Below are 13,447 nucleotides of genomic sequence, written 5' to 3'. Positions count from 1 at the left end.
GGCTGCATGTACTGTATTACCGTCAGTCCTTTTTGTCCCGGTACCCTCTCATTTCAGCGATTGATGTGGAGAAGGGAGTGAGGCCCCACTGTTGTACTGTTACACATAGGAGGCCCTCCACCCCTCCTCCTCCTCCTCCTCCTCCTCCACCCCTCCTGCTCCTCCTCCTCCTCCTCCTCCTCTTCCTCCTCCTCCTCCTCGCCTCCTTCAGGTTTGCCACGAGAGTTGACTTCTCGAGAGTCTCTCTTTGTCACTCTCTCTCCCTCTATCTCTCTCTCTCTCTCCCTCTCTCTCTCTCTCTCTCTCTCTCTCTCTCTCTCTCTTACTGTTTTCCTAGTGTCTTCCTAGTGGGTGCAGGGACACCTCAGAGCAGCAGTATCCAGCAGACAACCAAGGGTAAATGCCTGGGTGTCATTGAGTGTGCGCGAAGAACAAATGAGGCGTTGAGAGAATCGGGGTTGTGTGACAGAATACTTGTGGCAGACAAATCACCAACAGATTGCTCGGTGCATTTCAAGGTTAGAAAAGGGGTTTTGTTAGTATAATGAGGTACCAAAATGGCACATGCCAGGTGTGTAATGTGCTTGCGATGCCAAGTCCATTATTCGGGCTACAGCGGTAATTGCCTTTTTAGACAGCCAAGCTTATTTGTTGTTGTTGTTGTTGTTGTCGTTGTTGTTTTTTTATGCTATCCTTGCATGTGTTGGACGCTACCAGAGGATCCTGTGTGCAGCAGATGCAACCTCATAGGGAAATCTGATGCTGCTGTGGATAGAATTACACACACTGGTCATTATTAGCCCCATGGGACCACTGAAGTTCACTGAAGTAGGGTTGGGCTGGGTCTGGGGGGTAAACATATGTCTGATGTCATTTAAGACAGAAGTATGGGTGGAATGTAATGTAGTCTGTGGTATGGAGTCCATAGAGTAGCCACTGTAGATAGTATGCTTCACGAGTAAGGGAAAGGAAAAATAGCTGTTGGTTAAACCAGCCTCGTTGATACTTTCACTGAATGTGACCACATGGCTTTGCACCTTCCAAATCATCTGCTAAATTATGCATTGGAATTCTGCCAGTTTAGAGGCTGGCCTTTTAGAGATAAGCAACTAATTGAAGTATATTATGTGTTCACCGCTTGAAGGTAAAGGCATTTTCAAAGGCTTTGGAAATTAAAGCAATCAGGACACCTTACGGAAGCCAAGCAATCTGTCCGCTCTACATCAACAAACACACTGTAACAGTTGGGCACCGTCCACCATATTCAATCTCGTTCATCAAGGCCATCTCTGATACTAATTTAGCTCTACATTACAAAAATGCTTTATACTGTATGTGGTGAACAGAATGATTATCAGTTTAGTCTCCTCTATGTATGCTGTGCTACAAAAGTTTATAGATTCTCATTTGTGAAGCATGTTGTGAGGAGTACTTTTCGGTAAAGGACATCACTATGTGTTTCACTATTACTGTATAGCAAACTGTGTATGGGCGACAGATAAAGAGGTTGAACTTTGAACCCTAAAAAGCAGAAGCAAAACTAGGGAATCAAAGGAAACTTGAAGCAAAGTCACAGAGTCACCTGAGCTGAATGTAGAATCGCGCCTTAGTGCGGAAAAGTTCCCAAGCAAGTCCCCCAGCCCTGACCTTGACCGATACCCTCGCTATCCTCTCTGGAGCGGCTAAGGAACCAGCAGCACAACTCAAGCAGCACCTATGAAAGGCAAATATCTTGAGCGTGGAGCGTGTGTGTGTGTGTGTGTGTGTGTGTGTGTGTGTGTTTTATTTTCCTTTTTTCTCCTCTGTCTTTTTTCCTCTTTTTTTTTGGCTGTGAATATGACAGCTCCAAAAGGAAAACAAGTATCAAAGGGAATTTGGAGATAAAGAGTGACATGAAAGAAGGGAGAAATCCCTTGGATGTGATCCTTTGTGTGTTTTGTTGTCATTTAAAAGGGAGCAAGGAAAAAAAACAGAACGACACATATGGTACTCTCATCTCATATTAAATGTACTATATACATACAGTATATATAGAGAGAAGGGGAGATAGATAGATAGATAGATAGATAGATAGATAGATAGATATCCAAAGTTTGTAGGGGGATGGAGGCGTTTTGACAGATTTCCACTGTGCAAAGTCAGGATAGACTCCAGATTAAAAGATACAGCTCCATATGCTGTAGCGATAATGTGCTTTCAGGTCCTATAAGCGATAGCAAGTGAAAGCCCATCAGAAAATCATTTTGCATCAAAGTGAGTTTAACTGAAATCCTCATGCCAGCTGCTTGTGATATGAAGGTAGTCATGAGTAGAAAGGGAGAAAAGAGAGAAGATTCTGTATCTCCCTCCGGGATCAGGTCCTTTTGTACCAATAACAAAGCTGCCAGGCGAGGATGAATTGCAGCACGCGTTAGCCACCTCTTGAGGTGCAGCGTCGGCAGGAGCCTCTTGATTTATTTGATGGTCCCCATAAACGCTTTCTGCACTGAAGTCAAACACGCTTCTGCTGGGCACTGAACATTTGTTTGCTACAGTGTGTCCTGCTTTATGTGCCTTTGCCTATTGGGCCGTGCCTTTCTCCCAAGAGGCTTTTTTTTTTACGAGGCAAAAAACAGATAGATAGATAGATAGATAGATAGATAGATAGATAGATAGGAAGGCCAAATTTTAAAAGTTTGTCTGTTATAGGAATCTCATTTGTGGTTTTGGCTCCTTGTCTAAAATGGTTTCATTTGGTTGGGAGAATTGTGTCTCTGGTTCCCTTTTATTGAGTGCAGTTCAGCAAACAGCACTTGAGGACATTGTGACATGCCATAATAGAATGCATAGTCAATTATAAGCATGTATCAGCAAGGGGAAGATGTAATATCCTTAGCCCGAGCCATTCTGTATTAAATCACTGTGTGTAAATAGAATATGTCTCCGAGATGAAAAGTGAGCTCCATTTAAAGCAGTATTTTGTCTTGGGCCTCCACTCCCAACAACCTTGGAGATAGCCTGCAGTCTGTCTGCACTCCTTAAACAATGCCATTATTATGATTATGAATGATCAAATTACACCGCGGCGGCTAGGCTAGCTAGAGGCCGCTCAGAGAGACCAAGAATGAGGTTGCGTTAGCAGTGAAAGAGGTGCCAGGTGAACTCAACACCTTGTCACTCTTTTCAATCAGTAGCTCGTTGAGAGAGAGGAAGTAGAGTGAGAAAAAAAGAGAGAAAAAAAGCCCACCGTAGACATGATTGGACACGTCACCCCATAGTTTTATTAATTTGACAGCCAGGCGTGATGTGAAGTGGAAGTGGCCCGCGGGTTCGGCTCTTTTTTTCCCCTCTACCGTATAATTAAATCAAGGGTGAGTTCAGGTGCACGGTGGATGAAGGCACAGGTGAGACCACGACCTCACGTAAATAACCACATTCACTGAGGCACAAACAGTAGCCTTTAGGCGTTAGTCGATGACAAGCTGATGCTTGAGTTATCCCCCGTAGAACAAATTTATCTGATCAGTTACTCGTCCATTAAAACATGAGTCGCCAGGGGTTCATTGGTCATAATCATTTGTGCTTTCTTAAAAGGCATTCCACGGAGTGATTAAATAATCCCTTTTCTCGCATGATAGTACATAAACAGTCTTTGAATGCCAGGAGTAATGCAGTGGAAGGTTATTGCAAATGGGCCGTGGTGTCAACACTGATAAACACCTGGAATTTATGGTCTGTTGCAATCCCTAACATGAAACACAGATATCACGATTGTGTTGGGGGATTTTTCCTATTTGTTATGATGTACACAAAGTGGATGCTTTCCCTAAATCTCGCGTAACGGAAACCTTAGGCCTAAGCATTGAAGGATTAGATGTTTCGTAAGCCTGTATCGTGCGCACAGAGAGAGAGAGAAAGCCTTAAATATGATCATCTATGATTCACCTCCCTTATAAAAGCACTGGCTCTGCAGTTCATGTTCGATTTGTCCCCCCAACCCCGTCCTTCTTGAGAGGGCATTATGGTTTTATTGAACCTTCTCTCCCCCCCCACCTCGCTAGTGAGTGACCGCCCCGCGCTGAGACTCAAATGGACTGGAGAGTGGGGGGGGGGGGGGGGGCACATGTGTTTCGGAGTCCTTGCTCCACACTTCAAGTTGCCATGGTGCATCCAGCACTAATGGAAGGAACAAAGCAGAGGAGGGTGAAGTGCTCTTCCTCTCCCTCTCATTCCTCCTTCCCTCTCTCTCTCTCTTTCTCTCTCTCTCTCTCTATCCTTCTCTTTTCTCTCTCTCAGGGTCGGTTCAGCTTGTGCGGATTGTGACGTCGGTGGTTCGATTCACTCATTTAGGGTTCATGCCAAACCAAGTCGTGATCAGTTGCATTACACCAAGCACTTGTCCCCGTCTGACAGTGAAGATACTTTAGCCACTGCCAATGGATGCAACTTTATGAGAAATAAGCTTCATGTTCTTTGCACAGAAATACTTGATAGACCTTTATGTGAACTTTATTAATAGACTTCCCCATGTACGGATCAATCTCAGCATTTTGAACATCTAAAGGCTCTTTAGTTGTGCTAAAATTCAAGAGTTTACAGAACAACAATATACCCAGACAGTCCGTGATTACTTCATGGTCACCCACTCAAAGCATCCATCAGTTCATTTATATACACTACAGTAAACATTCTGATGTTTGTGTCATTTACGTAATGGCGCCGCAGTTCATAAGTGGCACGTAAAGAGACGGATGCCTGTGTTTTTTGCACCGTTCGGGGAGCGAGGAGCAAGGTCAGAGCCTCGTTTGATTGAGTGCACATTGTTTGCAGTTCCGCTCGTCTGCGAGCTCGCGCGGCCGTCCTTCCCGCCTCTGCAACTATCACTCGTTGATAAAGTTTTTTTTATTTTTTTTATTTTAGAGAGCTACGCCTTTTGTCAGCAAGTGGCTGGCAGAAGACAATATGGGCTCTGTCTCTCCAAAAAGCTTTGATAAGATGTTTCTGTTGTCACAGTGTCAGGGATTAGTGTGGGCTTGTGTGTTTGTCGTGATTCAGCTCCCCCAAGTCATTGCAAGGTTGCTATTTTTAAAGTCCTGAAGTCATGAAATAATATTGAAATAATCCACTGATAATGTAAAAATCCAGTATGCACACTCATAGGCGCACACACACACACACACACACTCATACACACATACGCGCACACACAGAGGCCCACACACACAATTTTATCATGCAGGACATTCCGTAATGTTTTGTCTCCAGTTTTACCGTGCTCTGATAAGAATGAGTGTTTCGGTTCCTGGTGAGATCAGCTCAGTGATGTGAGAATACCTATCTGCACTCTTAGGTGTTCTTAAACAAGCCAGAACACCTTCCCCCAGACCTCTTACTCTATAATAGAACAATGTGTGCGCGCGCACACACACACACACACACACACACACACACACACACACACACACACACACACACACACACACACACACACACACACACACACACACACACATTCTCTCTCTCTCTCTCTCTCTCACACACACACACACACAAACACTCAAACACAGAGACACATGTCAAACAGACCTGCTCATTCCGTGTTTTGCAGAAAGAAGTAAGGAAATGGCTCCTAAATGAGCTCAGTGGCTCTCAGCCTCAGAGCTGTGTCAACACAGGCTGCTAATGTCAATAGCAGGGTTTCCAGGAAGTTCTGAGCAGCCATTAAGGCCCGCTTGATGTTACTCATTAACTGTTACAAGCGCTCTTTCTCGCTCTTTTTCTGTGTTAAAACACGTTTGACATTAACTGGTCACACATTAGTGAACCTCTTGATGGCTCAAAGATGAGAGTTTTGAAATGTCAAAGATGCTTTATTGTTTTTATCAGCTGAAGCATTTTTTTCCTCTTTTATTGTGCTTTCTTGACAAGTGTTCTGTGCACATAATGCCCAGAGACTATTAGATCTGAAAGGGATGTTAGGTAATTGAACCAACTCACAGTAAAAGGGGTCATAAGACCTAACTCTACAGTACTGTATGTGGTACAAACCAGTGTTATTTCAGACATTATTGACCACTGACCTATGTGAGTGTATACCCACACACACACACACACACATGCACGTACACACACACACACACACACACACACACATATACACATACACACATATATTATCCAGAGCTGTATATAGCCGTGTGTGTGTGTGTGTGTGTGTGTGTGTGTGTGTGTGTGTGTAGACTGTAGAAAGGCATAGTACTTAACAACCATTTCATTCCATTATTAATGCAAATGCGTACACTGAGTCTGATTCTAGATGAACTGAAATATGAGTCCCTCCTTTTTATTGTGGTGAATATCCACTCCACTGGACATGCTGACGTAGTATTTGCTCTTCCCATTCTCCAGGCTCGGCCTTCATGATGGTGAACACGTCCGGGCGGTCGGCGGGCCAGAAGGCCCAGTTGTTTGTGCCCCAGCTGAAGGAGAACGACACCCACTGCATCATCTTCCAGTACTACGGCGCCAGCCGCGAGGGCTCCGTGCCCGGCCAGCTCAACATCTACGTCAAGGAGAACAACAGTCCGCTGGGCATCCCCGTGTGGAACGCCACCGAGCTGGCGTCGCACAAGTGGCACCAGGTGGAACTGGCCGTCAGCACCTTCTGGCCCAATTTCTACCAGGTGAGAAATCCACCAAAGCACTAGGCTTACAGTAAGGCCTGTACGCACCGCGTCCGATGTTTCGGACAAAATAAGCGAAATTGCGCAGGCTATTAAACACCTGTATTCTGATTAGTCTGTAACGAAGTTCGTTGCAATGATTTTTTTTTTTTTGCACGCGGAAAAAAATGTGTAATGGCCTGGGTCATTCACACCAAGAGCGATAACTATAATGATAACTGAATGTGATAATATAAATTTTGATGTCGTTATCATTATATTTTATTTGTGGACCTTATCATTCATTTTAGCTTGAGTGATGTTTTTTTGCTGTAAAGATCATCATAATTATTGTTATGGGTTCGAATGCCTCCTAAGTCTTTGATGTAATGCATGGTTGTTTTCTCAGTTATAATTGAAAGATAAACAATGTAATTAGTTGGAGGATGCGTTGTGTCTGCGAATCTCCATAGGAAATTAATGACTTCCGGTTGTTTCACTGGTGTATCTACAGTGCCCATGTAAAGGGGACATACTGTACAGTAAGACTTTACTGAACAAAGGCTAATATACTTAAGAGTTAGTATTTAAATTAGACCTATGGGCTCAGGTGTAATTGTAGTCAGTCATGTTAGGCCTAAAGCCTTTCAATCTTTTCGCGCCTTTACTGGTTTTGCCACAATCAACTAAGCACAGAAAACTTGCCATTCAAAACTGCAGAGGATTGTCCTAATAAATTCTACCTTGTGGGCACCCGTGCACTTCTAAGGGAGAGAATTTCATCTCAGGTGAAGTGATTCATCACCTGCTTCAGCGGAACGGGCTCGATTTTTCACCCTCGGACGGCGGACTCCCTCATAATTTAGATGAAAAAAAAAAAAACGTCCTAATTACTTCAGACTGAAGTGACCCCTTAGGGGCACAACAAGGCCGCTGGCCGATTCCCCCGCGTCGAGGATGAATAGTCGCACAAGCCAGAGTGGGCACGAAAAGGACCCGACGTCCAGCCAGGAGGCTTTTGTGCCTCGTCCCAGCGGCCTGGAAAAGCTTTCATGTTAAGCGATGGAAGCCGCGGGAAGCCTTTTATGGTAAGAAGATCTTTCATGACTGGCGCTCGAGACAGCCACGCTCACCAGGGAGACAGAAGAGTGAAGTTTGAGCAGAAGACAAAATGCTTTGAAAGGTTATGGAATCGGCGGGGTATGGGGGAAATATGTGAGCCGAAGTGTAGTTTTTGTGAAGGCGTTGCCTTGGGTTGTTTTGAGACTTTTTCAAAAGAAAGATAGGACTTCTGCTTTTGGGTTGATAGAATGAATGACACTAGAGACTACTCTCCAGCGAGCTGAAAAGACTCAAGGGGTGACACTTCTCTTCAAACCGTCAGTAGCACAAACCTTCTCCCTGTGGTGGAGCGTTCTTATAGCTTGCAACATGAATAAATGCCATAGGTGTCAGTGCTATGGGCCCAAATCGCTGTCGACTCAGGCACTGATCAGGCTCAGAACCAGTGCTGATCTGGCAAGGATCCACTGGAGCCATACCAGATCAACCTCAGTCCCATCTTCTGCAGTATGTGTCTCAGGTAGGGTTCAAGATCTTAGTATGCCGAGCCCAAGCAGACCATAATCTACAGTCAAGACTGCCACGCTAATCTTAGGGCTTTATAGAAATATTTAGTAGGAAAGTATAAGCGTTCAGAAAGCAACCACCACCGCATGCCAAACACCACTGGGCCAACAAGTAGCATGGATGACCTTGAGAGTTGATCTTGAAGCCTTAAGCAGACCCCCCCCCCCTACCCCCTCGCCCTCTGATGAGCAGCCCCTAGTGATGGGTCCTGAGCCTCCACACATAACCACGGTCTCCAAGGACCGACTCTGGCGGCAGGATGATGGACATCTCACCGGCTCCTCTAAGGAATAGTGTTACTCTCAAATCTCTTTTGAGCACCTCTTCCGCCACTGGCATTGCAAACAGCAGCTCAGTCTTGAAAGAATAGGTCTGGCTGAGGCTTGGTATGACTTGGTCTCATTGTCCAGGAAGTGGCTGCAACAATACATGGTAATGAAACTCCAGTTGTGACTTTTTAATATCCCAGAAGATTAACAATGAGAACGATAATCTTTCTAGGCTATATCTAATTAGCGATGGAGAGGTAATTATAGGTTTGTGGTAATTGCACGCTATCTTAAGTGTTTGTCAAAATGAAACCACCTGGTATTCAGAAATTACTTTGTCTCTTATTTTGTAATTATGGGGTGTGTTTCTGTATCTCTCTCTCTCCCTCCCTCTCTCTCTCTCTCTCTCTCTCTCTCTCTCCTCCCCTCCATTTTCTTTGAGTTTACTGTGAAAGTCTTTCAGCACCTCTAATTGCTTTGCCAGTCAGGTTGCGCAAGAAAAACTTTTAATTGATGATACAGTGACACACACAATTTTCGAGTGCGTTTTTTTTGTTTCGTCCTGAAGCACTATGATCCTCCCTGACATTTTGCATTGTTCATAGCGGCTGCGTGTTATTGTGCTTCCATTTATAGACGCGATGACAATTGCAGGGGAAGGAGAGACCCTGCTCTTGCGAGGGGGTGGCACCAGTGCCTAATGAATAAGCTGGACATGAGAGGAAGAGGTTATATGGCACCCCAAACCTCTCCGCCGCCGCGCGAGATAATAAACTGAATACACGCATGGTGCGCTCGTAGGGTCAGCTGCAATTCAAAGTAATTTAGCCGAGGTGGTGTTAATTGGAGTCTCCTACATAATAACAGACTGGACAGTTAGTCTTCCGGTGCCGTGTGTTTGTGAGAGGGAAAAACGCAATTTATTTGGCTGAATTCACACAAACATCCAGGAAAAACACACATACTGTACACACACACATAAACACACACACACACACAGAACACACATGTGCGCACACACACACACACACACACACACACACACACACACACACACACTAACACAAAAAAACTGTTCTTGTATAGGAAGTCTCCCTTTGCTGAACAGCTCATGCTTACAAACAACAATAATCACTAATTGGGCCGATTAAAACTGAAGCTAATGGGAAAAATAAAGCAAAAACAGACAGAAGTGGGAGGAGAAGTGTGTGTGTATGTGTGTGTGTGTGTGTGTGTGTGTGTGTGTGTGTGTGTGTGTGTGTGTGTGTGTGTGTGTGTGTGTGTGTGTGTGTGTGTGTGTGTGTGTGTGTGTGTGGAGGGGGGGACTTTGGGTCCACTCGGGCTCGGAGCTTTGCTGCAGTGCGACGCGGCAAACATAAACGGCCAGGATTTAATCGGCCTCCGGCACATTGTGACATTTTGCGTGGCGTTTCTCTCTTTTCATTTCCTCCAAATGAAGCACTAATAAAGCCGTAATTAGCGTCCGGAGCCTCTCGCCATCGCCTCTCAAAAGGAGAGGGGGGGGGGATGGGGGGTGTGTGTGTGGGGGGGGGTAATCAATTAAGATGCGTTTCTAAGAGCCAATAAAGGCATCTCATTCATGGGTCCCTACGCATGACACTGTTAGCGTCCTAATGAGCTGTTTGGATGCGCCTCGTTCACGCTGCATTGGGGAGCTGTCCGTCCAGGTTCCCCTTGGAGATTCACACCCGGCCACGGGTCCTCACACCAGCGTGAAGAACACGGCAGTACAGGTGTTTGGGTTCACGTTACATTACAGTGGAAACCTCAGTTGGTGCCCAAAAGATGATCAGTGGACCAGACAGCATTTATGTTAGAAAAAAATTACATTTGCACAGTCCCGAACTGCCTTTACTTTCCAATGTCACACATCAATAAATACGGACACTTTCGATTTAAAATGTAAGCACTATAATTCCTTCACTATCCTTCACTATCACAGAGTTAGAAAATCACATGGCGGGAATGAATGTTGTTTATCAAACACAGGCTTAACAGAGCGTCTTGACCTCCAGGTTTTGTTTTTTATCCACCCTCCCCATAAGCCTGATAACTGCACCCACACAGTACTGTGACGTCTACTTGGGGTTTGGAGTTTGCCAACCATAACAGTTTACACACACAGTCATACGTTAGCCCTCTTGTTTTATTTAGCGACTGAGAGCAGATTATATTAAGACTGGGCCGGAGAGAGGAGTGGTCTCCTCGGGCTGGTCTCACACACTCTTTTGTCCCTCTTATCTCCACCTAAGTGACTCCGAGCTTTAGACGACGGGTGTGACAGAAGAACTGTAAATATAGAAATGCAGTAAAGACATCAAGATTACATGCTGTGAAATTTTTACTTGGACTTGGCCAGATTGAAGTAGTGTTTTCAGAAAGAAAAAGAAAATCTGACATCATAGGCCGTAGTCACGGGCTGTTTCACAGGAAACTGCGCCTAAGCTTATCTCAGAAGGCACCAAAGGAAAGATGTGAAATGCACAGCAGCAGAGAATAAAGGAGGAGAAAGAAAGGAGGAGAGAAGAAAGAGAGGGAAGAAGATCACAGGAAAGAGGAGTGCAGTCTGCCCCCCCCCCTCCACACACACACACACACACACAAACTCCCCTTCTCCCCGCCTGATGTAAACCATGTTCTGTGGCCCTCTGCCAGAAATCTGAGCGCACGAGAGAAGGAAAATACTCTCGCTCTCCTCTGGTCTTTCTTTGTCCCCCCCATCTCTCCCTCTCTCCCTCTCTCCCGTTCCTTTTATTTCCTGACGCCAGTTGTTTCCTGACCGATAAGGCCACTGCAAGTATGCCAGCGCTGCCGCCGATGCTTCTGAAGTGGCACAGGAGGTCTTGCGGCGTGAGAGCCAATTCACGCCACACGTCCCACCTGTCGGTGAAACGCCGGCGAGGTTAGACAGTGCGTTGCGCGAGACCGGCACAGGTGTAGTCAGACAGTGGGGGAAAAGAATACGTGTCACAACAACAACTTTGTCATGGAAACCACCCCCCCCCCCCTCCCATAACCTGCAGGAACAAGTTCCCCTCTCTGTAACAAAGCAGACACTGTCTATCACCCAAGTCCCGCACAGACTCGTCGGAGGAGGAAACATTAGTGCTTTGCCAGAGCTCAGTCTTGAGAGACTTGCGGGCATGTTGTGGGCGCTGAGAAAATAAAGTGGCAAGATGCCAGTCCGAGTGATTGATGGGGCGGCGTAAACGCCGCATTTAGGTGCTACTACATCGCTCGAAGTGTTTTGCTGTAATTGCATACTGGAGGCGTCGTAGTAGTAGTGGCTATAAGCAGCCACAGTTGAGGAAACTGTAGCTATGTTGGGAATAAGTCTCACATGTGTCTCTATTCTTAGTCTCCGCCCGAAAAAAAAAAGTTGGGAAAGTATTCCTTTCACTGCTCTCTCTCTCTCCCTCACACACACACACACACACACACACATATACATGCAGATACACACATGCACAGTGTTTCCTCTGTGAATTGGAGCCGGGAGATGTAGGGGCCCCTTAAATTCAACCAGCTGTTCAGAGCTGGGAGTTTTGGAGAAAAAAAAAACTGGAGGTGTGTCATTTGGAACGGGTTGAAATGCTGGACGTTGACTGCCTTGTATTTTAAACACGCGACTTGTCAGCGAAACTGCATCTCACCCAGTGTTTCTCTGTCTTTCTCTCTCTCTCTCTCTTTCTCACACGCTCTCCCTCTCTCTTTTTTCCTCTCCACAGCTTGTCTTTGAGGTGGTGACCACTGGACAACGCGGCCTAGTGGCCATCAAGGACATCACACTCCAGGGACACCAATGCAGTAAGTCACCACCACCACCTACAGTACCTACCCACCTAGCCACTCTCCCACCAACACACACACACACACATACACACACACACACACACACACACATACGCACACACATTCACACATAGCGAGGTCACTGTCAATTGCCTGTCGTATTGAACGTCCCGCTGTCCTTCCCCCTCACACCTTGTAACAGTGATACCACAGTATCTCTCCACTCCAGCAGCAAGCCACCTCGCGCCGTTCAAGCGCTGCCGATACATCATATCTCATTCCTGCAGTCTATTTAACGCCACTCTCCTTGACAAGCTTCACATAAAACCAGGATATACTTCTACTGGGTGGCCATATTCTGCCTGTTTGTATTTTTATTTATTTTCAAAAAAAGAAAGAAGGTAAAAGGATAAGAGCAAGGACAAGAGTCTCTGGAACTTTTTTGTTGTTGTTTGTTCATTCTTGGCGTTCCAGATACACAACAGCGACTCGGACAAGCCAGCCAGATTTATAGTTCTCTCCCGGTGTAAGCTATGCTAATATCCTGCTCTGGAATTCAAAAAGCTGCTTAGCAAAATAGTCGGGGACCACGAACCACATCTCGATGGAGGAAGAAAAAAATTGGGTTAATTGCTTGTCTGTAATGACGCGCTATGTGAGCGTGAGGTAGTTAGTTACTTGAGACTTGCAGACTTACAAATGACTTACAGTAAGCGATGTCAGTGTACATGGCTGAAAATAATGCTTACTTTGTCATTTGAGCCCATTGAGGTGCGTCTACTGTTCCCTTGCCAGGCTGCAATTATGCTTTAGTAGATGCTGCATAAATGAAAGGAGGGAAATTGTTTTCATTATGCTGTTAGTCTCTCTCTCTTTCTTTCTTTCTTTCTTTTTCTCTCAATCTCTCTCTCTCTTTTTTTCTCTCTGTGTCTATCTTATTCTCTCTGTTTCCCTTTACTTTCACTTCATGGGCTTTGTCTAACTTTTTTTTAAAATCCAAGTTAACTTTCATGCTCGCTCACACAACTCATCCTCCCTCTTTTGCTTGACATCCCTAAATGTTTCACTCCATTCACCATGTACTCTCCCACCCCT

The 13,447-nt window shown here is 45.4% G+C and overlaps 1 protein-coding gene across 8 annotated transcripts in view; it reads left to right on the top strand.

Annotated features, from left to right (window-relative positions):
* ptprma (protein tyrosine phosphatase receptor type Ma) overlaps positions 1–13,447 on the top strand; it is a 206,421-nt gene that overhangs the window by 69,023 nt on the left and 123,951 nt on the right. For all 8 annotated transcript variants that reach the window (XM_062521014.1, XM_062521011.1, XM_062521013.1 and 5 more), the window contains exons 3-4: positions 6,388–6,662; positions 12,289–12,367. In XM_062521014.1, coding sequence (XP_062376998.1) covers positions 6,388–6,662; positions 12,289–12,367 — 354 coding nt within the window. The remainder of the gene's footprint in view (positions 1–6,387; positions 6,663–12,288; positions 12,368–13,447) is intronic.

Source organism: Sardina pilchardus, chromosome 19, assembly GCF_963854185.1.
Source record: "Sardina pilchardus chromosome 19, fSarPil1.1, whole genome shotgun sequence".
Classification (NCBI taxonomy): domain Eukaryota; kingdom Metazoa; phylum Chordata; class Actinopteri; order Clupeiformes; family Clupeidae; genus Sardina; species Sardina pilchardus.
This window is presented reverse-complemented; position numbering and strand designations above follow the sequence as displayed.